The sequence below is a fragment of the Netta rufina genome (assembly GCF_964035555.1).
Source record: "Netta rufina genome assembly, chromosome: 19".
In the NCBI taxonomy this organism is placed as follows: domain Eukaryota; kingdom Metazoa; phylum Chordata; class Aves; order Anseriformes; family Anatidae; genus Netta; species Netta rufina.
The window spans coordinates 4,310,299-4,334,965 of record NC_140143.1 but is presented as its reverse complement, the minus strand read 5'-3'; the positions used below and the strand labels follow the sequence as shown (position 1 = coordinate 4,334,965).

Sequence of the window (24,667 nt, the reverse complement as noted above, 5' to 3'; positions counted from 1 at the left end):
TAATCTAGGAAAAAAAAATGTTATTTACTTACAAGGTCTGGAGACAGAATTTATATTACATGAAGTTTGCAAGTATATGTGCTTTACATACTGAATTTAATGGAACTCAGTGTGTTCATAGTTATTCGCTTACATAAGTATTTATGTGAGAAGACTACAGTTCGTTTACCTGCATCAACATGTGGCCTGTCAGGTCAAGTTAAACGATAATTGTGTTTCAAGAACTGTTAATGGTTTATTGGGAAGGTAATATTAGTTACTGTTAGTAGTTTAATGAGTTTTTTTTCCTCAATAAAGGTGTTCTGCCTTCATTCAGTCACTATGGAGAAATCTATAGCAGCTGTGACACATTTTGAAGTATTTTTTTCAAAGTAGTAAACTTTAATTTTGTACTCCTAATTATTTTTTTTGCAGCATCAAGAGATAACCAGTCAAGTTCATCAAAACAGAAGAAAAAATCAAAATCGCAACAGTACAAAGGACATAAGAAAAGTGGGTGACAAAATAGCATTTGCATTTTTCTCATTGTTTAAAAAGCTTGTGGTCTCTCCTTAAGTCCCTTTTCTATTTGGAAGTGCTGTTTGTGTGTAAAACAGATGTTAAGCTTAAAGGTGCAGTATGCCATAAAAGGAACTCTTAAAATAACTAAGAACATAGATATCTATATTTAACTTGCAACAGGATTGATACTGTTAATCATCTGTGAATTGTAGATGGATAAATGTTATAGTATTTTCAGAATCCAGACGTTATTGTAAAGAATACGTTAAGTAAGTTGCAAGAGTGCCTTATACAAAATCCTCAGGTATCCGTTAATATGGTTTTGACTCTGCTTTTGTAAAACAGATGTAAAAATAAGATTCAGGTTACTTGAATCTGAAAGAACTACATGTAGAAATTTGAAATTACTGTCTAGCTGGTTCCTTTTGAAAAGAAAAAGCAACTTTTTTGATGAGACATCTGTGGGAAGCAGTATGTAAATAAAACTACTTTTGTGTGACTACTTTCAGAGACAATAAATAGCATTGCAATTTGTGACTGTTCTTGTCACAGTAAAACATTGTAATGACAATTTTTAAGAATCTGAGCTTTTTAACAGAACTATTCAGGTTCTTCCCATAGTTATTGTTTCCCTCAGGATCAATTTTTCTTTAAAATCACAACCAATTTGAAGTTTCTTTTGCACAAATGCATGTTTTGCATTCCTCCGTATTTATTTCCATGACACTAACTGTTTAAGCAGGAAGTCTTTTTTGTATGAGTAAAATAGATGGAGCAGAGATAGCCAGTCACAAGAGGACCTCCCATCATCGACTGAAAATCAGCTCTGCTTTCTGTCCTGAAAGAAGAACCAGCTCTACCACATCAGAATGGTTTGATAGAAGTCAGGGGCTTAGTTCAGGACAGTCTAACTATGTTTATTGTATTTGGAGCATCAGCTCTTTATGCAGATTCTTTTGGTGTTTTCTTAGAAAGAGTGGAGTGTTGAAAAGAAAGTGCAGTATTTTATGTTGCTAACACATGGACAGATCAGCTACAGAAAAGGTCTATAATCTGTTGTCTTCATTTGGCCTTGCTTCTTGGTCAAGCTATTTTCTAGTGTGACAGCCTAGAAAATAATAAAATCAACAGTTTTGGTAATGTTTCAAGTTTTTTTTTTTATTCCCCTGCAAGTTAGCAAACCAAACTAAAAATCTTTAATAGTCCATAAGGTAGCATCTGGAGAGGTTTCATTATACAAAATCCTGTTCTAAGCAAGAAAGTTAGGCTTTTCATACTATTAGAATCCAATCTTGACTTCTTTAGGCTTATTTCCAGAGAATTTTTTTGCTATGAGACTTGAGTTCATTCAAGAATAGAACTAAAATTTGAAGTCTGAAAGACAGAACAGTTTTCCCCCATCCCTTTAAAACTGACCTTATAATACAGAGGCTGTTGAAATCTGAACTATGCTATTCTATATATGTGAAGTACAGCTGCTTTCTTTTGAGGTCTTTCTAACTTCTGGCCAGTCTTATCTAACGAAGTATGAATTTTGATGATTTCAATGTTACTGCCATTGCTGTCATCAGAGTTCCAAAGGTGGATTTCTAAGGGTTATCAAGTGCCTTCGGCCACAGGTCCTAGGTAAAGAATAGGTGTGAGAGGAAAATAAGGTAAGGTAAAATTTTGTAAAAATACAGCTTTAAACGCAGTGAGGGGGAAAATACTCACATACAGTTCAAACACTCAGTTGTAAAGTACAAGGTGAACTAAATGCCTCTGAGCATTGAAAACATGGAACAGTGGGTCTATAGACAGCTGCCTATGTATCTTAAAGTAATTTGGTTTCAATCAGAATAGTTATTAAATATTTTTTTCAGGGAATCAATTAATCTTGAGGTTACTGGAAAAAAAAATAGACAAGTTTGTCTGAGCTAAAATAAAAACTCACCTGTCACCAATCTCCCTTATTTCAAAGCTTTAAATCTTTGACCAGTAGGTGTTGTATTGAAATAAGCTGCATCCACTGATTTTTGTTCTATCACAGATCTAGCTATAAGGGAAGAGGCCCTTAGACTGGGACAGGAAGAAAAAAAAGATACCTGAGTAGGACCTGAAGCTAAACTGAGTTATGCCTGTTCCAACTTCCTACTATCTAAAAAGCTTAATTGGGGTCCCCACACTGAAGCCTTCTAGTAAGAAAAATGTATGTGTGATACCTTGAGCGCATGCATAGTCTCATTACCTTTTTACTTTAAGGGCTAGGCTTTTGTTAATGATACGGTCTTTATCTGACTGTGCTGAGAATACTTAAGCATTACAATCTTTGGTTTTGATATAGCTCAAAGTAGTGGAGATGACGTATTAAAGTGCTTGCATCCCTGCTATTGTAATGAGAGGTTTCCTCAGTCACGGAATCAGAGCGTCTCCTAGGTAACATAGGAGGAACAGATTCACAACTGGCATGGAAAATGGTTTCATAGCGTTTTTTCATGAAAGCAATGCTTACTAATTTAAAGGAATTTAAATTGAATTAAATAAATAAAATTGCTAAACACCAAAAGGCTCATCAATGCTCATAAGGCACTATAAAAATGGTAAGCATCATTCTAAAGTAACCATGAGTATATATTTTTAGGCTTTAGGAGAGGATAAATCTTGTCTCGACTGGATTTATTTTCCAAGAACCACATTTCCTGTCTCTGCTAGGTACACACACAGAAACAACTACAGTTTCAATCTGTATGACCAGAGGATTGTATAGTGACTGTGTGGTGTAGCTGCAGCAGTAGGAATTTACAGCAGTTATATTTCATTGATAGCATGATGTGCATAGAGTCCTACCATCCAGTCTCTAGAATTCAGTAAGTAAAAATGTGGTGGTTGAGAAATGGAAGAATATTCCCACTAATAAGGAAATGGTACCATTGTATATGAAGGCCCTCGTTTTCCAGAATCTGTGAACACGAAGCAGAGCCATTTCTCAGTTGAACAGTCTGAGTTACCTAATGCACTTTAACCCAAGCGTTTATTGTAGTTTGACTTGATGTTTAGAGAGGAAGATACCAGTTGGGAAGAAACCTGTCAGTTTGTCCAGCCTACCCATGGCAGGTGGGGTGCGGAGGAGCTTCTCTGGTGATGACGAGTTGACTCCTCCTCCATATCGAACCCTTCCAGCACAGACAGCCCCGGAGGCCTTCCAGCCTCCCAGGACTAGCCAAGATTTCAGTCCCAGCCTCAAAACAGGTAACTAGACACATCAGCCTTGCTTACTGCAGAGGGAAGTGATGGACAGGGTGGGGAACCGAGCATGGGCTAGCAAGGAACATGCTGACTCATCAACTGTTTTTTTTCCTTTCTCTTTCTTTTTTTATTTTTTTTTTTTATTTTTACTTCCCCCACCCCACCCTTAGAGAGCTTTTCATTCTCACCGATGCACCACATCACTGAATTAATTACAGTAGAAAAGGACTCTAATTGTTTGAAAACTTAATAGCAGGACAGCTGAAGGTTATTGGGGGACAGAGTTGCTCTGCGAAGTTTTAAAATACAGAAGTGCATTCTGTTAAGCCTAACTGAATGGCAGTGTGTTTTGGGAATATTTGACAGCAGGAAGTTAGTGTGTAACATCTTTTGTAGAGAAAATAGCAGTACATAATAGATAAGGAGTGATATTTGCCTTTATGTCAGAAAAAAGACAGTTATCTGGGAAAAGATAAACATCCTTGGAGAATGGAGATGTTAGTTGACATTTTGTGAGTTACTAATGTAGAAATTATATTTGAAATTAGTTTGTCCTTTAAGATGAGTCTTTTTCCCTCTTTGCTATAAAATCTGTTCTGTTTAAGTATCAATGGTATAATCATGCAACTATACGAGTGAGCAGAGAAAAACACTAAAATCATCAGTGATGTTAAAATTTTATTAAATTTTTATGATATTAAAATACATAAAAATATTATAATTTTGAGCTTATTTAAGGATAGCTTGTGTAATGTATTCAGTCTTTTTCTCAGTATAGATTACTATACAAGATCTGGTAGTTTTTCCTCTCATCTTTTCCTATTATGTATGGAAGTATAGCAGATACACTAAATATCGCTAACTGATAAAGTGGAGAGGTACAATCCATCAGACAAACCAGATTGTGCTCTACCTGCAGGACAGTTGCCAGGTTAATACATACAGCTTCAAATTTCCTTGATTTATGTTTTTTAAAACTTCCTTTAGTCTGATTATGCTGCGGTGTTGCCACTTTTCATTGACTGCAGAGGACATCCAGAACAGTTCCTTTGTCCTGACTCTCTTCTGTGTACCCCCCAATGTTTCTCAGTAACTGATGTACACGAGTAGCAAACTGAAGTAAAAAGAAATGTCTCTTTTCTCTTTTGTACCAAGGAAGCTGTAAGCCTGGTGAGAGAGGATTTCTGGATTGTGTTTTTGCACAACTTGTCTTCTCTGACTGCAAATCTACAGCTCAGGTGTTTATTTAGTGCACAGACGTGCACAGGCTGAGTTTTGTGTGTCATTAGATCTCTGAATTCCTACAAAACCCTGGTGTTCTTTGGGTTTTGGGACCTGATGCTTTCCATTACCATCTTCAGGAACTTTTCAGATGCCAAAATTCTGAATTTTGAATTTTTGGGACAAAATTAGTTTTGTGGTGTAGCCTTGTCCTTGACCAAAGGTGTTTAAATAGAAACCAGAAAAAACACACCTTTTAAGTCTAGGGAAGAGGGAAGTATACCCCAACAACATGTAAGCTCAACACATTTGAGGTCAGCCATAATTAATAAATTGCGTATCTATTCTGTAACATTTAACACTGCCTTATGTTTTAGTAGTCATAGCTAGGATGTAGGCGCTTTTCAGGAAATACCTGTATGGCTTTGAATGAAAATAGTGGAAGATTACTGACAAGACAGATACCTACTATAAAACTTCTTGTCTATCAGAGAACTTGGTAAGATTCACTAAATGTCTTTTTCCCCTTTCCTACTGCCACATGTTGGAGAAGGTTTCAGTAGTGCCTCATAGCATTTGGAATACAAAGTGCTTTTGTTCTCTAGCAAAGTTGTGCTGCTTCTTCGATGTAGATTTGTATCTTTGAGTCGTATGAAATGATCCTTAAGCACTGAAATGCAATTGTAGAACAGCATCACTTTAAAAAGAGACAACAGCCAGTGTCTTGGAGAAGGAGGCTGCTCTGAGAGACTCACCCTACTTCTTGTCTACATACAAACCATCGCTCCGTGCTGTATTGATATTTTGGGTGTAGCCTTTGCTTAAGGTACTAGCAGCATACCCAAGTAAACAATTGTGTGTTTTGCGATTTAGACAGCACTTTTGTTGTCTCCACAGACTAGAGCTCTTGATCAGAGCTGGACATAATGCAGGGAGAAGTGGTTTTTTGTTTGTTTTTAAGGCAAGAGAGTGTGGGCTATGTAGCCAGTGAGATGGCTTCTGTTAAATAAATGGGGAGAGCTTGCGTTATGTTGCAACTTCTGGACTTTTTTTTAATATCTTTATTTTCAAATTTTATTTTTATTTAGCACGAGTGTTTCCAACATGGAAGATGACAGAAAAATAATAAAAGAATTATCAAATGGCTTGTAAGTTATAGCAGGGCTACAACTAGTAATAGGTTATGGAATTTATTTTTAGTTTCACTGCATAATATTTCTGCATTTCAAGGTACATTGATGTGCATATAAACTTTATATTAAGTAATCATAAACTTTAGTAGTTTTCTCATTCATTTGGTCACAGCAAATCATTTATTATTGTATAATCAACCCTTTAATGTGGGTACTGCACCTTTAATGAAAGTACTGGCATACTTTGTTTTCAGTGTCCTTTTCATTGTGCTCATGTTTCAATAATTACCACTGTCCATTAGTGAAATTGGAGAAGTAATTGTGACATTATTGCTATTCATAACATCGTTCTTTCTATGTCTCAGGTCTCATTTCTATCTTCTTTATACAAAAGAAAGGGGAGAAGATTACAACTACTAAAAATGTCTTGAATGAAACCTCTGGGATCCTAAAAATTTAATGATATATTAAGAAATCGTTATCAATGTTTTTTTCTTGTCTTGTGTAGACTGTTTACAGTAATCAGGCAAGTAATGTGATTCAGAGATTGTAAATGGCAACTAGTTCATTGTAACTAGGCTAAAGACTAAATTGGAAGTAGACAGTAAACAAAAAAGTGAGCAGTAAAAAAAAAAAAAAAAAAGAATTTTTCTTAGCAACATTTTGTTGCCCTCTTAAACCAGAGTTTTAAAATAGTAAAATCTTGGAAGAAAAATTATATAGAGCATATATGATTGTGAATTGCTCACTCATATGTATTAATACTAGAGCATAACTTAAAGTTCAGTGTAAGGTCAGAAAGGATCTGTGTTCTGTGGGATATTGCATGTTAAAAGAATAACCACTAAAACGCAGAATGTAAGAAAATGGGAAATCTTGGAGCTGTTGCCAATTTAAATTATATAAAGTAAATTTAAGAGAAAGTTGTACTTCTTTTGAATGTTACAGATCTTTAATGTTCGTCTTTTGTTTTTAGTGTCTTCATTGCAGCTGAAGGAGGAGTTGCTAGATGGAGAAGAATATAGCTTCCTTCAAGGAGCATCTGATCAGGAAAGCAACGGATCTGCCAGTTACTACATTAAACAAGAACCATAAAGCAGCTCAGAAAAGTGAGGGGCAGATTATTGGTGATAGGAAAAGAGCCTTTCTCCAAGACTGACTGATCTCGTTCCCACTTTGATGGTGCAGTTTGGATGACTGTACCTGGGGCACTTTGCTAACTGTAGAAGAGTTAGACTCAGTTCAGAATTTTTTGGAAGGGCGGGGAAACTATTTTAGTGAAAGAAGATTTTTCAATTTATTAAAAACAAGAATGGACACTTTTGTGTTGTATTTGAAGCTTTTGAAAGAATTTTGTAATATTTTCAAGTTCAGATTTATTGTGCATTGTTAACAAGAACTGAAAATCTAATTTTTTTGGTAAGATTAAAGTTTAATTAGCACGATTGTGGGAAGCGGTTGGAGGAAGATATAGTTGCAAGTACAGATGAACTGTCATGACAAATGAACCTTTTTGGTACAAGTTGGGAGACTTACAGACTCTTGCGAACTGCACTGGTCACGCCTCTGTTTTCTTACGGTGAAAATAAGGCATTTAAGCTCTGATTTAGAGGCATAAATTGTATGTGGAAGATAGTCCTGTAAAGCTCTACTCAGTGAGTAGCCCCAGTTGCATTGGAGCCATCACATGAGGGAGGTTTTTAACTTTTCAAGATGTTTTTATTTAGTTTTAAATGCTTTTTTTTTATATAAGACGTTTTGTAATTTTAAAAAGTTCCTTAGGGTCTGAATCAGTGCCCATTAATATCAGTAGCCTTGTCTTCAGTGACTGCTGTGGGCATTGGATTGGGACTATAAAGCTCTTGTCTGTACGTGGATGTGTGTAGTCTTGGAATGCTCCAGCAACTGTTTACAGAGCCCTATGCCAAACTGGAACTTCAGAAAATTCCCACATTTGGAAGATTAAGTTTAGCTCTGAATTTAGGCTAAAGAAACTTAGTAACTCAGGCCTTCCCTTGGGAGTGGGAAGGAACTTCGAAGTATTCTTCTGATTATTTTTTTTTCCATTCAGAAAGACCTAGATGTTTCCTTGCCATCTTAAATATTTATTTCTGAACATTCAAAACTGATGTTCCATGTGATTTCAGTTGAGCTAAAATGAGCCAAGCATTACAAATTAAAAAAAAAAAAAAAAAGTTCACAGCCTGCACAGCCTGCAGAGTTCCTTTCTTGCTGCAGTAGCGTGATATGGAAGTTGAGATTTGGAAAGTATATAAATCATATACAATCTAGCATATAATTCACAAACTGGATTTGCTTATTGCCTGGAATCTTTGTGTCGAGTATCCCTTTAACCCCACCTGTTGAACTGTCCAGCGGTTTTAAAGGCAAAAGTCACGCAGAAGGGTGAAAATGGCTAATAGTAAAATACGAAGTACTTTTGCATGAACTCTGAATTATTTGGATTTTCTTTCCATATTTTTAAACTTTGTGTGTTTATTTAGATGGCTTCATTTATGGAGTTGATTAGTAAAGTTATTTATCAGCCCTGCAGAGCTGTGACTGGAAAAACGTGCATCAAGAGCTTTAGCTTTTACCAGTAAGGTTCATTAACTAAACTCTCAGGAATTAATTGCATATGTTCTATAAGTGCTTCTGGGTCTTAGTAGGTCCCCTTCAGAGCAGTACAATGATCATCTGACTCTTGACTATAAGTTAGGGCTTAAAAAAAAAAAAAAAAAGTAATTTTTTTGTTCCTACAGCCTAAGAAATGCTTTAAGGATATCAACCCACAGAGCCCCAGGAGACCATTTTTTTTGTATATTGTTGTTTGAATTAAAAAAAAAAAAAAAGTGCATAGAAAGTTGAAAACCAGCAATTTGATTATTTTCTAAAATATTGCTCTAACTTTGGGTACATAGTATTGGTAATATGCACAGGTTTACCTCATTCTATGCAAGAGGGGTTAATTATGTAAAGTTTTGTATTTACTACTGGAATTAAAAAATGTCCTGTATAGCGTAGGAATGTCTGGAATTTTCTCCTCCCTTACTAGTGAAATTTCTTTAATACTGACCCCTTTTTAACAACAGCTTCTTACATGAACAGAATCTGGTTATCAGACTATTACGTTTCTGTAACTTCAGGTGGTAAAGACACTTTCGCTCTCTAAAATAGCCACAGTGAAAGGACTTTATCACGGTTGGTAGACTTCAAATACGTTTTCTCAGATTCTGACACACGTGACATTTCTTTTAAACAGCCTGGATTGGAGAAGTAGGATTAGAGACCATTGTTAATGACACTTTGGTGAGCCCTGATTTTTATTTTCCTGTGCTCTCCATTTATTCTGCTGTAAAATCCAGTTCTGCAAGCATTGTTTTGGTTTGGTAAGTACATCAATATTCATTTTATTATGATTATTATTTTTATTGTTTTATTTTTTAATGTGACAACTTGCAAATTGTCACAGCTGGAATGAGGTTGGCACAGTCTTGCATTCTTCTTTCATCGATAGCTTCTGAGTACAGTAGAAAAATTTGCATTAATTTGTGTTTCATAATGTGAAAACTTGGGCTATAATGAGCAAGGTATATTGCAAAGCCAGGAAACCTGGAACCTTGGACTTCTGCATATTGCCCAGACTCAGAACTTGGTTTCCCAGTCATGTCTGACTTTTGAGCTATAGTCTTCAAATGTGAAGAGGCAAAAATAGCACTTAAGATGAACACACTTCCTGTGTTGGAAGGATAACAGAATCAGATTTGAAGTCTGTCAGTCTTTATAATGTTCTTTAAAAACAGGTATACTTTTTAATTAAAACACTAAAGTACAGGAGTTGACTTGCATTCTCAGATACACAGGTGACTACGCTAGGAGTTGCTTGTTGAGACTTACGGATGAAATCTCTCCTCTGTTTCTGAATTCAAAATATACCCACATTGTTTGTCAAGTATAGTGAAATCTGTCCTAAGTAGACCATGAGAGGAATTAATTGAAGTCATTTGCTCAGGATAGGTTTAAGGAAAGGCTGAGCAAAATTCTACTAGGTATTGAGAATGGATTCCCCAAAAAGTGGGTTACAGATTGCCTGTGGTATCCATAGTACAGGCTTCACTGTATTTGTAAAGCATTCATTAGTAACATGGCTCTAGGTATTTTTTATTTTCACTTTAAGCCATGTTACTTGGCTAAAGGAAGAGCAGTGTTAGACATCTGAAATCTTCAATGGGGTCAAACTTCACTATTTGGCATAGCAATTTTTTTTTTTTTTAACCATAAGGTAGCACAAGTTACGCACCTTTGCAGCTGCCCTTCTGTTGCTCAGAATCTTTCTGCTGATCTGTTATTTTAAATACAACTCTTTAACCTTTTCCTTGCTGCATCTGAGGAAAGCTAAAGCAGTTATCAATTCTTTGTTCTACGGATACTAACACGGGTTTCAGTGTTTGTTTGTTTTTTATGATTGTTGTTTTATGTGATGTGAATACCCTCTCCCGTCAATATTTGTACGATGGTGCTAATATATTTGGTAACAATCCTTTATTGGGAAGGGATTTTAAAAAAACTGTGATTTAAACTGAATTTTTCTTCCTTTTAATTTTCATATTTAAAACAAAAAGCCACAGCCATTTATACAAAAGGCGTCAGCTCTGGCCCCTGGGAAAACATTGGGGCGGGAATCAAGATTAAACAGATAGGGTTTTTACATCATTTCTGTATGTATTTGATATATAAATCAATATCTGTACAAATTTAATCTTTTATTTTCTTGGTAATTTGTGTGGTCAATGAGAGAGTATTTAAAACTTTCTCATGCAATGTACATAACTAAGTGAAAAAATGCTTTTGGAGAAATTAATGTTCCTTTCATTTTTATGAGACCGCAGATTTTCAGCATGGATGTGAAAAGCATTAAAATTATAACTTTGTGTACAAGATGAAAATAATTCACTAAATTTGCCTTTTTTTACACAAAATAAAAATGTTAAAAAATCTCTTCCTGTATGTTGTTTTCTTAAAGGGGATTGGGGCACTAGGTAAGCATTTAATACAGTGCAAGCTTAATACTTGGACTTGGCCTTGTATTTTACAGCTGATATAAATAGTTGTGCATCGGGATAGAAATCTTGTCACGGGATAATGTCACTCTTTTCAGTGCAGTTCCATGCTTGAAGTAGCACCCCCACCCCTTCCCTCCGCAAGTTGGCTTTGGACTGCAGCTGAAGGTGTTTCAGTAGTCTGCAAAGCAACTTCAGTGACCATTCACTGCAAAGTTTTATGCTTCAATACCTGTATAGGGAAATCTGTATTCTAACACCACTATACCTTGTGCACAGGGAAAATACTGAAATATTCATCCCACTTTACTGAGTAGTTCAATAGGACGAGTCTGTCATAGTAAATGCACCACAAGGAGTTAGTTTGTATCATCCTTTTATTTGATAATGCTGAAAAATGACTAAGCTAACCGTGGTGATAATTGCTCCCAGATCAATGGCTGGAATGAGATGACATGTTAAGAGGCACAATTCCTTGTGGAAGCTCATTTCACTCATAGATCCAGTCGTGTGCACAAGACTTGAAGTCAACGAGCTCCGTAGGTTTAAACCACAGATTGATCTCCTTCTGAGCACTTTCTACGGAGTCACTGCCATGAATGATGTTTCTGTGGAAGAAGACAAACATCATTTCAAAGGAGAAAAAAAAATTAGTAACCTAGTAGTAAATGGAAAATGTGGATGAAGCACCTAGAGCTACAGGGCTACTATGTCAACTACAGTACTTAAACAGCCCCACTGTAAGAGCTAATTAAGCCTAGCAGGGGGGACTAGGGCTATTTGACTACAACAGCCAATGCCACTGACTGATCTTACATGAAGCTCTGATGAGTAGCTGATGAGTATTTCAAAAAAAGTGTTTTGTACCAAGCCATTTTCCTAAGTATCTGTTACAAAATGCAACCTGCAAATAAAAAAGAATCAGGCTAGCTATCTATCAATAATTTGACTTTCTTGAAGAAAAGTCTACCACCATTAAGTTTCTCAATAACACTGATACTGAGCACACAAACCTTCCTACTTGAATGCAGAAGTCACCACGGATGGTACCAGGCTTTGAGTCTGCTGGGTTGGTTTCCCCTAGCATTACTCTACCAGTTTTAACCACGTTGAGGCCTTCCCATACCTTCAGGGACAAAAAACAGGAAAAAGACAAGACAAACCAAACCTATTAATTCTTGCTTCTACAACATTTCAAAGATTACTCTTTAGTAATAATTCACATTTTGTAAAGAAATAAGGGTTTTATCTCAAAAAAAAAAGTCTAGATTCTCTCCTTAGCTTGTTTAAAGAGGGGGAAAAAACATCTAGGGAAAATTTGTTTTTTAAATAAGAAATTCCAGTTTATCAGCACTGTCATTCCAGTTATGTGAGATACCTTAACAAGCCTTAAAATTACTTAATATGTAAAGCCAACCTTAAAACACTTCTCTTTTGTTAGAAAATGAACAACCCAAAGACTTGCAGGAATGTGTAGTTACATGTATGTTTTCTAGTCACAAGATGAGATGCTTCTAGAGGGGTTTTATTGTTCTGAGGAAAGCATAAAGAATGACACAGAAGATGAACATCCATGGAAGAAAGCAGTAAACTAAACTTCTCTCTCTTCTCCCTCCCCCCCCCAGTAGAAGGTTCTTTGGGGCAGAAATTAAGCTGTCAAGACTCTTCAAGTATTTTAATTGGCATTTTAAACATGCACATCTTCCTTCTTTTTAATAAAGAACTCACACTAAACTGTCTTAATTGTATTAGTATCAGAACTAAACAGTTTTGTAGCGTTCCTGTAACAACCAGTGCATCTTACTATTTTAAAACAACTTGCAGCACGGGACAAATATACTCAAGAAAGCAGTTTCTAAAAAAAAAAAAAAAAAAAAAAAAAAAAGCCACATACCATTGCCACAATAGGTCCAGAGTTCATGTATTTAACCAAACCAGGGTAGAATGGTCGATCTTTCAGGTCAATGTAATGTTGTTTGAGAAGGTCTTCAGAAGCCTTTAAAAGAGCAGATGTAACATTAAATATATTGCTGTCAAAATACCATGACACAAAAGATGTTACTAGTGTTAGGAGATGAGTTCCTGCTATAAAATTAAAGGAGTGCAGGATGGGGGGCGGGGGTTAGGGTGTTTTCACCCTTCAGTGTTTCAAGTGGGCAAGATTACTTTTTTGTGTTACAGTAATCCTGGGCAACAAGCTATGGACAAGGTGTCTGATGCATGTTGGTGGCTACAACCTTTCAGTCAAGGTCACTTGGTCTCAGGGGCTCCATTAAGCTAGCAGAGCCCTTTCCTTAGGAAAGGGAAGGAAGAGCTCAGGTGCTCGTGGCTGGTAGAAGGCTCGGCCTGACGGGCGTGCAGCTGTTGTCCAGATTCCCGTTGTAATACAAGAACGGCAGCATAGGAAAACGATAGCATGGGAAAATGGTACCTTTACCTATCGTGGCAGCTGAACGAAGGCGTTTAGAAGGGAGCCAGCAGCGCGGGGACTTACGTGCACGAACTTCATGGCGACCAGGCGGAACCCCTTCTGCTCGAAGCGCTTGATGATCTCCCCCACCAGCCCCCGCTGGACGCCATCGGGCTTGATGGCGATGAAGGTGCGCTCGCAGTTGGCAGCCATGGCGCTGCGGGACACGAATGCACCCCACTTACACCCCCATTTACACCCCCACACACGCCTATTCACACATCTCCCCGTGCCGAGGGGCGGCTCAAGGTCGGCCGGCAGCCGGCAGCCCCACGTCCATGGCGGCGCCCTGCCCGCCCCGCCCGGGCCCACGTGGCGCCGGGCCCGCTCCCGTCCCTCAGCCCCTTCCCCTCCGCAGCCACCGGGGCTGAAGCGAGACGACTCCCCCCGATCCCCCCGTGAGGCTCCGGGTGTCGGCGTGGCGCATCCCGCTCCCCCTCCGGCCTCCCCTGCCGGAGGGCCCGGCCGCCGCCTACCTCGCCGCAGCCTCCCGCTCCGCAGCCGCCGCAGGAAGAGGAGGAGGAGGCGGGCGGGCGGCTCCTCCTCTCCTCACGGCCGCCCCGCGGCGCTTAGGGGCGGGCCCGGCGGGGCTGGGGGCTCGTCTGCGCCTCCCGCCAGCTGCCGCCAGCCCCTGCTCGCTGAGGTGAAGCCGGGCCGGGCCGCTGAGGAGAAGCCGGGCAGCCGCCGGGCCTCGCGGTGGCTGCGCTGCCTCAGCGCCTGGCGGCCCGCCCGGGAGGGAGGCAGCTGTTGGGGCCTCGCTGTGGCAGCTCGGAGGCACCCGGCATCCTCCACAGCTGCCCTAGAAGCCCCTCAAGGCTCCCGTTCCCTGCTCCTCCTGCCCTCGTTCTCCCCCCACAGGGGTGCAGAACCGAGCAGACCCGAGCACGGGGCTGTAAATTGAACGCTTGGTAAACAGCGGCCAACGCCAGGCATCAAAACGCGTTTTTCACAGTGAAAAGTGAGACGGTTAAGGATGTGGAGCCGTGCTAAATCTTTTCTTTACTAGGAGGCCTTGCTTTGCTGTTTTCACAGATAGCCCCACTCTCTCCTATTAGGTGGTGGCTGAATTAGCTCAGCAGAAGCAGCACGCCTCAGGCCGGCTGGGCGTTGTGTCCCCCAGAAGAGAGATGTGGCAGCTGGAAGCCAGGGAAGTTGCCTGGGATATTTCTTTGGCTATGATATCAGAAGGTGAAGCTGAGAAGTGTCAAAACATACATGTAAAACTTAACAGTTCCCTAACCTGCACCTTAATGAGAATTAAGAAAAATGTTATTAGTTTTTATAGTGCTTACTAGCTGATATAATTTACAAGCTACGTTTTTTCTTCCTGAACTAGTTATAATTCAACACCAGCACTGCGGCTGTAACATGAAAGCAATACCCTCTGCAGTACGTACGCAGTCTCCTATTGACAGGCAACTTAAATTAGTGAAACTGGAAACGCTGAGTCAGGCAGCTCAGATGTGCAAGAGGAATACTGCATTTCTTCCAAGAGGTGGCCAACTTCCACCTCCTCTCAGTCTAAATGCATTAGACACTAATCAGCATCTTTCTGGCAACCCCCCTCACCTCCACGTAAACCACATTTCTTCCCAAATTTCTGTTTTGTAGTAAGCAATCAAGAGAAAGAAACCTAATCCTTCAGGCAAAAGTGGAACTCAGGACTACTACTCATCCAGTGCACAGGTTTGTTATGTGTTCGCTTTGTTCTAACAACCTTTAACTTAATTATTTGCCTTCTGTAGCACTGACTATTTTTAGGAAAGAGGCTACAAACATCATCTACAGTTTGGTAGGTAGGGAATTTGTTCCCTCTCCTTAGACTCATTAATTAGCCCTAAGGCAATATAATGAACAAACCTTTTGTTTAACTTAAGAAACAGCAAATATTTTATTTTGGAGCATCTCATTAGGAGTTGGTTGCCTTCATAACATATCATAAGCATCAAATTCAATATTCATTGCAGTTTACTCTTTGAAACAACAACTCACTGTAGGCAAAAATATGGGAGTTTGAACAAGTAGTTTCACAAAACTCCTGCTTTTAATGAATACAGTGTTACAAGGAAATAAACACATTACATTGACTCCAGTGCACTTTCTGTTCCTACATCCCAAACCTCTGTTGAGTGTTTGTTGCAAAATATTTCAGCAAAAGGCTGTTTTCTGTGATGGAAGCAGACGCCTCTACTGAAATAGGTTTAGCATTACTACGAATGTATTTGTTGACATGATTAAATAAATAAATAAATAATGCTGGAGCCACTTATGAAGTATCTTATCCAAAATCACCTTGCTCCTTGCTTTGGAGTTCCAGCTATTAAGGAAGTATGGATGTAGAAGTACAAATGAAGCTAAATTATCAGCTCTGTGGTCAGTACAGCAAACATCACTCCATTGTTCCTCTATGCAATGTTAGAGGACTGCTACAGTACAGTGACTGAAAATGGATCACGCTCATCCATTCTCACATTAATCTTCTTTTCACATAAAAGAGCATTTCAAAAAGCCTGGCCTATTAATCCTTCCTTAAAATGCTAAATAAATCATGCAGAAAAAAAATGAAACCATGTCAATGTAGAGAAGTTATTTTATCATGCTCTGTGTACAGGCACAGCACCTTTTGGAAAGAGAAATAAGAGTTTTTCTGCACCCCCTTTAGGCATGAGGATTCACTTGATTTGATATCAAGCTCAACCCTCAACATCTGAGCACACAATGTATTTACATACCATTGGTTGACCACTAACACTTTAACAAAATGATGCACCTTTAACACTGAGAGATTTGCATTAGCTTCTATTTACTAAAACCTCCTCTTTGACTTTGGGGAGTGCTTCAGGAAAATACATGTTCTGTATTATTAACAAGGAATGTTTTGCTTCTCTGTGTTTGAATCTCACCTCTCTCACTCCCATACCTAGCTAAAAAGTTTTTAAAAATACAATCCTATCCATAAATTGATAGCTTTTTAACCAAAACAGCAACAAACACTGATTATATTTAATATTCACAACAGTGAATACCACAGGTTTCTGAAACGGGTTTCTACTAGTTGATATGAAGGACTTTAAAATAACTGGTAACAACTGATTACAGATAGTAAGGATATCAAAAGGTATGGGCTCAGTTCTACTCATAGATCCATTCATGAGCACAGCTTCTGTAATCAACCAGTTCTTCAGGAGTGAACCACAGATTGATCTCTGTCTCAGCACTTTCTACAGAATCACTTCCATGAATGATGTTCCTACAAAAAGAAGAGGTGGATATAAAATTAATACAATCGTCAAGTGCAAAGCAAAGTCAACTTCATTTTTAAGTGGTCACCATTACAGAGAGAAGTCGTGAGGAACTGTAAAGTAGTTATAGGCATGGAGTGGGCCATGACAGCTTTGCTCATCATTTTTGTCAAAGGGAAGACTGCAATTCCACTTCCACCTTTAGATCCAGTCACATTATCATGGGGAAAGCAGCTCCACGCATAAAATGAAGAAGGCTGGAGCACTTTTCCTATGTGTATCACGACATACCACTGGAGCTTTAGGGGCTTCAGTTTAAATCAGTACTTTCAAAATATACCTTCCAACTTGAACACAGAGGTCACCACGAATAGTGCCAGGCTTTGAATCCACTGGATTAGTTTCCCCCAGCATCACCCTTCCAGTTTTAACCACATTAAGACCTTCCCACACCTTAGTAAAAAAAAAAAAAAAAAAAAATCCATTGAGATTATATTGCACTAGACAAAGTAGCAAGAATTAATAACACCTTCCAGAATTATGCAGTGCTGTTCATCATAACACAAGTCACCATCCCTATATTCCTAATAGGGAGTCATATTTTATTTCCAATTTCTCTGTCAAATTCTTGAAGCCTTTAGTGCAGTTCTGCCCTTCCCCGCCCATCTGCAACGTACCTTTCCTCCCCAAGGATGGGAAGAGAACTATTTTAAATCTCAGTACTGTAAACAGCCTTCCAAAGCTCTCTGCTCATTGAAGATCTAAACCTCCAGCTCAACTATTCAACAAACACACTGTTAAAGGGAAAAAAAAAATAAAAGGAAAATTCCTTCTAATTAAATTAGACTAAACAAGATTTTCAAAGTTACTTGAACGTGAGAATATTGTAAAAATATTTCATCATCACTTCTCAGCTTGATTAATACATGGCATTCCACAGTGGTTTTTTTGGGTGCAGGTTTACTGTTTATCAAAGTTTCAGCTTAAGCTCTCCCTTTTCCCCTGCCCTATTCCTCAACATACTGACTCAAAGGATCAAAGGAGAGAAAGATTGTGATAAAAAGATACATAGAAAAACCAGGTCAGAAGTACATCTTCCAAACTATATTATTTGATTATTTGAATCCTTTCAAAGGTAAACTAGTATTCATTAGGTACCACGAGCTTATTTACAGGTAAGACAACTAAACAGTGTATTTTTCTTAGTTAAGCTTTGTTTTTAAGAACTCACCATAGCTACAACAGGTCCAGAGTGCATGTACTGCACCAGACCATCATAGAATGGACGGTCTTTTAGATCAATGTAGTGTTCTCTCAGAAGGTCTTCAGAGGCCTGCATTAAAAAACAACCAAACAAAAAGCTTCTTCTACGAACTTAAGAGCGTACTGAAATCAGATAGATTAACTGCAGAGCACTATCAATCCTAAAACATGCCTACACCTCAAAATTCATCATTTCTAGCAACTTCCTGTAAGTAATTATAGTAAACATGAATTTGAGCTGTTTGTTTTAACCACACCTGAACTCAAAAAAGATCTGTTGCTAACACGGGTATGTGAACTGGTATTTGTTGAAGATATCCAGAGATATTTATTAGGTATAGGATGCACCTAAAAGAATATTCTCTTCGGGCTAAGGACATCAAGTTACTAAAATTAGCATACTTAGCATGTCTAAAGCATTTAGCCAGAGCTGCGAATTGGAACTTTTCCAAAATAGCCAAAGACTTACCAAAGGTCCAGGTTTAAATTTTCTGAACGGTCAATTTCTCATTATTGTCTCCTACTTTATTTTTAGGTTGCCGTTTCTATGAAAAGGAGATGTGCAAGTTAAGGACAGCTTACGTGTATCAGTTTCATGGCCACCAGTTTGAATCCTTTCTGCTCAAACCGCTTGATGATCTCTCCCACCAGTCCCCGCTGTACCCCGTCAGGCTTGATGGCGATGAAGGTGCGCTCTGCAACAGCAGCCATCATCCTAGCGAGGAAGAACAAGAGTTGTTATTCCAGGATCAGCAGGCAAGTGTGATCCCAGCCCCGAGTCGTGTGTGCCATCAGCTATGCTATTGTAATGACTGCATTGGCTGTGTCTGCAGGCTGTCACCCTGTGATCTGCGCTGATTTGATAAATCAATCACCCCCCACCAGGGTTTTTACAAGCGCAACAAATGTAACCTTAAAACAATAATGGTTTGCCAGATACAGAACCAAGCAATTAGCAAATATTAAATTCAGAAAAGCTCTAAATGGAACCAAAGCGAAGAGCTCTACTGCAGGTGCAGCGAGGGGCTGCCGCCGGCAATTTAGGACAAAGTAGGTTGAATAAATCCATAAACATCATTTTAATCTATAGACATCTCTATTTTGTTTGGCACACGGTTTGCTGCAAGTACGGCATGTGCACACACAAGTGCAGCCACACACCTGTGCACACTCACAACGCATGCACACACAAGTGCACTCACACGCAAGTGCACTTGCACACTTGTGCACACCCCCAAAGTGCTCAAGCACACCCCCTTGCACACTCACCCCCCGTGCACACTCACACCAGCCGGCGGTCAGCCTGCTGCGGGCTGCCCCCTCGCACCGCCCCGTCCCCGTGTGAGCAGAGGGGTTCCCGGCCGGGCCATACCCCCCTCATCCCCTTTTCGCCCCCCGTTATCCCCCTCGACCCCTGTCCCCCCCGCCCCGTCCCACCTGCTCCGGCCCCGGCGCTCCCTCGGCGGCCGCTCCCGGCCGAGCCCGGCTTAGCCCCGAGCCGCCCCCGGGGGCCGCGCCGCTGCCGGGCTGCCCCTTAACCCTTCCCGGGGCCTCCTTAGGCCTGCCCCCGGGCCCTGATCCGCTCAGGGGATTTGGTGCCGCCTTCCCGTGTCATCCCCCGCCGGTGGCCTGGCCCGCCGTGACCCTTCACCCGCGGACATCCCCACGCGGTTCCTCCGAAGCCCGGAGTGTTTTTGGGGAGGGGGTGGTGCCGTCATCTGCCTGCTTGCTGCTTTTCGGGTTATTTAAAGTGGGGTGCAAAGGAAATGCTTTGTTGAGCATTGATTCTTTGCAGCTCAATTCCGTTTTTTTGCATTACAAACCATGCACGGAATTATTTCTATAAGCCTCGTTATCGCAGTGTCTCTTTTTCTTTATGTTTCTCCTTTAAAGAAGGCATCACATTTTACATATCAGCTCTCAGAGGCAAACCCCCCTTCAACACTTACCTGTTTCTTAAGGGTTTTACGCCCTTTGAAAGATGTGAGGATAAAACATCTGCAATGCCCTAGTCTTCACGGTGCATGTGCTGCCGAGAGGAAACCCATTCTTGTCCTGTTCTTGGTTCTGAAACTGGAATGAATTTCCTGGGCTTTACTCCTTGGATCTTCCTGAAAGCAAATCAGTGTGGGCTCCCCTTCCTTCTGGGCAAGACTTAGCTGCCACTTACCAGGAGTAAGTTCAGCTTTATCAGGAGAATACTCAGAAATTCTACCAGGTATACTCCATTGTTCCAATACACCTTTATTTCAGATATTTCACATTACTAATACAAACACTAATGTATGATCCTCACAAAGGCAAAGCAGTATTTATAAATAGAAAAATGTCCCCAGAAACAGAATGTTTAGAAAAATATTTAGTCAAAAGCAGCAATAGGACATCTATTTATAGCCTTGCTAAAACTGTGCTATTTAATGATTAAAGCTTAGGACTTGCCGTAAGGTGGGCAAGAACTGTCTGCAGCTTTACCGTAGGCCTGCCGTGTGATCTTTGCCAAGTCTTTTAACCTCATTAAATAAGGGTCATCTTTGTCACGTTTGAGATTAATCCATGATTAGCAGAACATGTTGTACATTATATAGTACATAAATCACCACAGAAGTATACTTATTTGTTATGTTTAATATAGCATCTTTTTGCTATAGTTAGAAATTCTACCAAAATTACTGAGTAGATTGAAATTACATGTTCACCTAAAACGTGAAGTCTGAGACAGTCTAGATAAATAATCTTCTAAAAATGGAGAGATCATGGGAAGAGAAAAAAAAATCTTAATTCTTCAATGTAGAGTGTGAATGAATGAGAAACGCCATTACTGAGCTCAAGCCTTTAACCCTTTACTTAAAACTAGCAAAGATTTTTTTAAATGGGCCTGAGGCAACAGGCTGACTGTGAATGTCTCCAAACTTCAGGAGACTTTAAACATAGCTCTTGGCTTTTACATTTTGGCCCAAGCTTTAGGAAGATCTCCGATAAAAGCCTGTACCTGTACTGCTCCAAACAAACACCTGGTGAGTTCTCGTCTGGACTTGTGTTCTGTGCTATGCACCTCTTGCTGCTCATAACCAGACTGGGAAGTCTGACTTGCTTTGTTGCTCTTGGCTATGCAACTCCTCATTTAGCTACGTATTGCTACCATTTGATTATTGTAACCATGATCCTTTATCTTCTGGCTTGATTTCTGTTGTGCTTTAAGACATAAAGGACTACAGAACTAATTTCTTCTTCTGGGTAAAGCCCAAGTTAAGTTCTTCTCATCCCCAACTGATTCAATGGCTAATGGTAAATTACAAATCAATTTAATTTCAAATAAATTGATACTTGTAGGAATGCAGAATATAACTTTTATTATCCAGAAAACTGCTTTGTTTCTCAGGTAGTTCTTTCCCCATGTCTATGAATTGTATTTTACTCTAGTTGTCACCACAGACAGTCACTGTTCTCAAGCAACACAGACAACACTATTGTGTCTCTTGTGCCATTTCTTATGCATGATCAGTTTACTAAATTGACAGACCATTGAGGTTTCTTAATCTTTCTGCAAGCAGCTAGGATATACTTTCTTATCTTGTATTTTTAATCCAACCTTGAGTTTCTGATCTCACACTGACTGTGAGGTACACATAATAAAACATGATCAGAATAGTAAGACTGCCCACAGGATACATCTTTACACCAGCTGAAACTTGTCCTGGGTAGTTTTTCTAATGTTCATATTTTTAAATATTTCATTTATCCATGGTATAAAACTTTGAGGTTACTAGACATAAAACAGGAGCACAATGGAGCACAAACAGAGCAAATGGAGCACAAACTCTCTTCCCCCTGTACTCTGACTGCAATCCTAGCAGCAGCAGCCTGCCCATTCACTGATGGACTTGCTCCAGCTATTTGAAAGAAAACCACATCTATCAATTTTGCTAATAGAAAGAGGATAAAAATAGTATATCCTTAGAGACCCCTTCCCTTAAAGGCTGTCAGCGGACACCTTGACCCATTTTTGCTGTCTGCCAAAACGAAAGTCTTTTGAGCTAATGTATTTGTGCAATTTGCCAAGCATGATGACAATAACTATAAAACCATATAGACAAAAGAGCATTTGCAACAAGTCAAGATGATCAGTATTGTTAGCCTTATAATCATCTGCAGTTGTTTACAGATGTCCTCACGTCATGCAGTATTACACATGAATAATGCAGTAAGGTCTAGGTTAAGAGTCCACTGCAATTGGATATGGCCTACCAACATTGTCCTGAGAGCAGAATGGAATTACTTTGGATATCTGCACTCTTCCTACAAGATTTATTCAGGCTCACTTAAAGAAAAATAACAAACACAAGCCAGCAACCCCCAACCCAAAGGCTTTCAGTGTCTTCCTCAATACAAACAACTGAAGCAAATGTGAAACTGTGGTACAAAGGGAGAGAGAAATTCTGAAAGACATTGTCCCTCAACACCCCAGCATCAAGTAAAGACAGTAATCCATGGCAGACAGCTGGTAAACATGGGGAAGTTGCAGTTTTTCTCTGAGTGGACAACTGCTAAAGAGAAATACAAAATAATATTTTCATAGGGGTCATTTCCAATAATTCAAATGAAAATTTCACTTGAGATGATTTCTGTATGACAATATACTTTTATTTTATTTTATTTTAAGCTAAAATGACTTAATTTTTTGGTCATAATTCAAAGGCAAACAACTTTTCTTTCCTTTTGCCATGTTTACAAACAAATGTGTAGTTTAGCTGTCCTGGCTGCGTTATATTAAATATCATCTTAGTTTAAATATGAACTATTAGTTATGTCTGAACAGAACTCACATGTAAACCCAACACAGGGGACTGAAATCTTTATCTTTGTTCTTCCTATGCAGAGCCATTAGCTTAGTATGTAAACACAATGCAGTATATGAATTTAAGCATATTTACTGCCTTAGAACCAGCCCAAATGAGGGAAAATACAGTGCAAACCTCTACTGCACTCCAGTGGAAATTACTGCAGTCACTGCAGTTGAAGTTTCATCACTTCTCAAGCTTTTGCATTTTTTTATTTCTGTTGCTGTACTGCTGCTAGGCCACCTGGTTCCTTAGCTCCACTGCACATGAACTACATTCACGTAATGAAAAAAGGTGATTTCCCCAAACGTGAATTGTATGATAAAAATGAAGAATGTGAAGCTTCTCTAATTTTTTATTGAATCTATGTAGATGTTCTCAAATTTACAGTAAGTGCCTGAAATAGCCGACTTTGTTCCCCTGACAAAACACACCATCATCATTCCAAACCCCAGGAAAACCAACCTCTCCTGCCAAGCACAACATGTTTCCGAACCATGTTCCCAGTAACAGAGCAGGTTTTCCGACACGAAGTGATCAGGCATTGAAAACAAGAGGTCTTTTTGTTGTCGGAAATGAAGAAACACAGAGAACTCAGCATTGCTGCAGAGCTGCTAAGTCCTAAAAAAATAGTTTTAACTCTGCCAGTCATCCCTAACCCATTCACTTGATCTATTTATGCCTCTGTACATGTAGTAAATAATAATGCTTTCACGGGAACTGTTGGAGGGCATTTCTGCAAGTCTATTAAAAGAGAAGGAATCCCCGTGCCGTCACCCGCCTGCCCACAGGGGCCGCCAGCACCCAGAGCCACATGATCAGGGTTTGGATTTGGGTTTGAGAGAGAGGAAGCTCAGAGTCCTGGTGTGTGGGGAGCTGTGTAAATCCTGACAAAGGAAGCTGAGGTCTCCCAAAAGGCTTCCGTTGCGAGGACAGTTTCCTGGGAGACTTGGGTGGGCTTAGTGTGGAGTTAGGATCATGATTAGGTAACGGGTAAGGTTAGGTTTAGGGTTAGAGTTCGGGTTTGGGGTTTGAAGAGAAGGAAAGCGCAGAGGTTGGACTAGCTGATCTTGGAGGTCTCTTACAACCTAGATAATTACGTGATTCTGAGTGCTGTTGTGAGTGGGGCTGCATAAAGGCTGCCGAAGTAAGTTCAGGTCTACCAGAAGGCTTCTGTTGGGAGCAGCCAAGGGAGACTGAGGTGAGCTTAGGGTCATAATTAGGGTAACAGGGTTAGGGTTTGAAGAGAAAGCGCAGGGTACTGTTGTGTGTGGGGCTGCGTAAAGGCTCCCAAAGGGCGCTCAGTTCTCCCAAAAGGCTTCCGTTGCGAGCACTGCTCCCTGGGAGACTTCTGCGGGCTCAGGATGACAACTAGGGCAATGGTTAGGGTCGGGACTTAGAGAGAGAAAAAGCACAGAACCCTATTGACAACGGCACTGCATAAAACACCACCAAAAGCAGCTTAAATCCCCCCAAACCCTCCCGTTGTGCGCCCTACTTCCTGACACACCCCCCGCCTCCTCCCCCTCAACCATTCCCCTCAGGCGGGGCGCGGCCCCCTCCCCCCCCTTCACCCCCCCCACACCTCCTTCCCGCCCATTCCCCACCCACGTGACCCCCCCACCCGCGTGACGCGCGGCCCCGCCCCGGCGCGGCGGCTGAGGTCAGTGCCGCGCGCCGCCGCCGTTGCTCTCCGCCCCCCCCGCCCCGCTCC

At 40.0% G+C, this 24,667-nt stretch overlaps 3 protein-coding genes across 4 annotated transcripts in view; 1 reads left to right on the top strand and 2 right to left on the bottom strand.

The window, feature by feature from the left end:
* MBTD1 (mbt domain containing 1) overlaps positions 1 to 10,985 on the top strand; it is a 35,016-nt gene extending 24,031 nt beyond the window's left edge. For both annotated transcript variants that reach the window (XM_084298679.1, XM_084298680.1), the window contains exons 15-16: positions 415 to 492; positions 7,057 to 10,985. In XM_084298679.1, coding sequence (XP_084154805.1) covers positions 415 to 492; positions 7,057 to 7,175 — 197 coding nt within the window. In that variant the 3' untranslated portion in view covers positions 7,176 to 10,985. The remainder of the gene's footprint in view (positions 1 to 414; positions 493 to 7,056) is intronic.
* A 514-nt stretch (positions 10,986 to 11,499) lies between these two features.
* On the bottom strand, positions 11,500 to 14,320 carry LOC311216982 (nucleoside diphosphate kinase). The gene is made up of 5 exons (XM_084298688.1): positions 14,087 to 14,320; positions 13,635 to 13,767; positions 13,035 to 13,136; positions 12,154 to 12,266; positions 11,500 to 11,748 (listed from the first exon to the last, which is right to left on the bottom strand). The coding sequence occupies exons 2-5, from the start codon at positions 13,761 to 13,763 to the stop codon at positions 11,631 to 11,633; spliced, it is 462 nt and encodes a 153-aa protein (XP_084154814.1). The 5' UTR covers positions 13,764 to 13,767; positions 14,087 to 14,320; the 3' UTR covers positions 11,500 to 11,630.
* Positions 14,321 to 16,742: 2,422 nt separating this feature from the next.
* Positions 16,743 to 18,826, bottom strand: LOC311216981 (nucleoside diphosphate kinase-like; the record flags this gene model as incomplete). The annotated part of the gene is made up of 4 exons (XM_084298687.1): positions 16,743 to 16,860; positions 17,193 to 17,305; positions 18,084 to 18,185; positions 18,698 to 18,826. The coding sequence occupies 4 exons, from the start codon at positions 18,824 to 18,826 to the stop codon at positions 16,743 to 16,745; spliced, it is 462 nt and encodes a 153-aa protein (XP_084154813.1).
* Between the last annotated feature and the right edge of the window lie 5,841 nt (positions 18,827 to 24,667).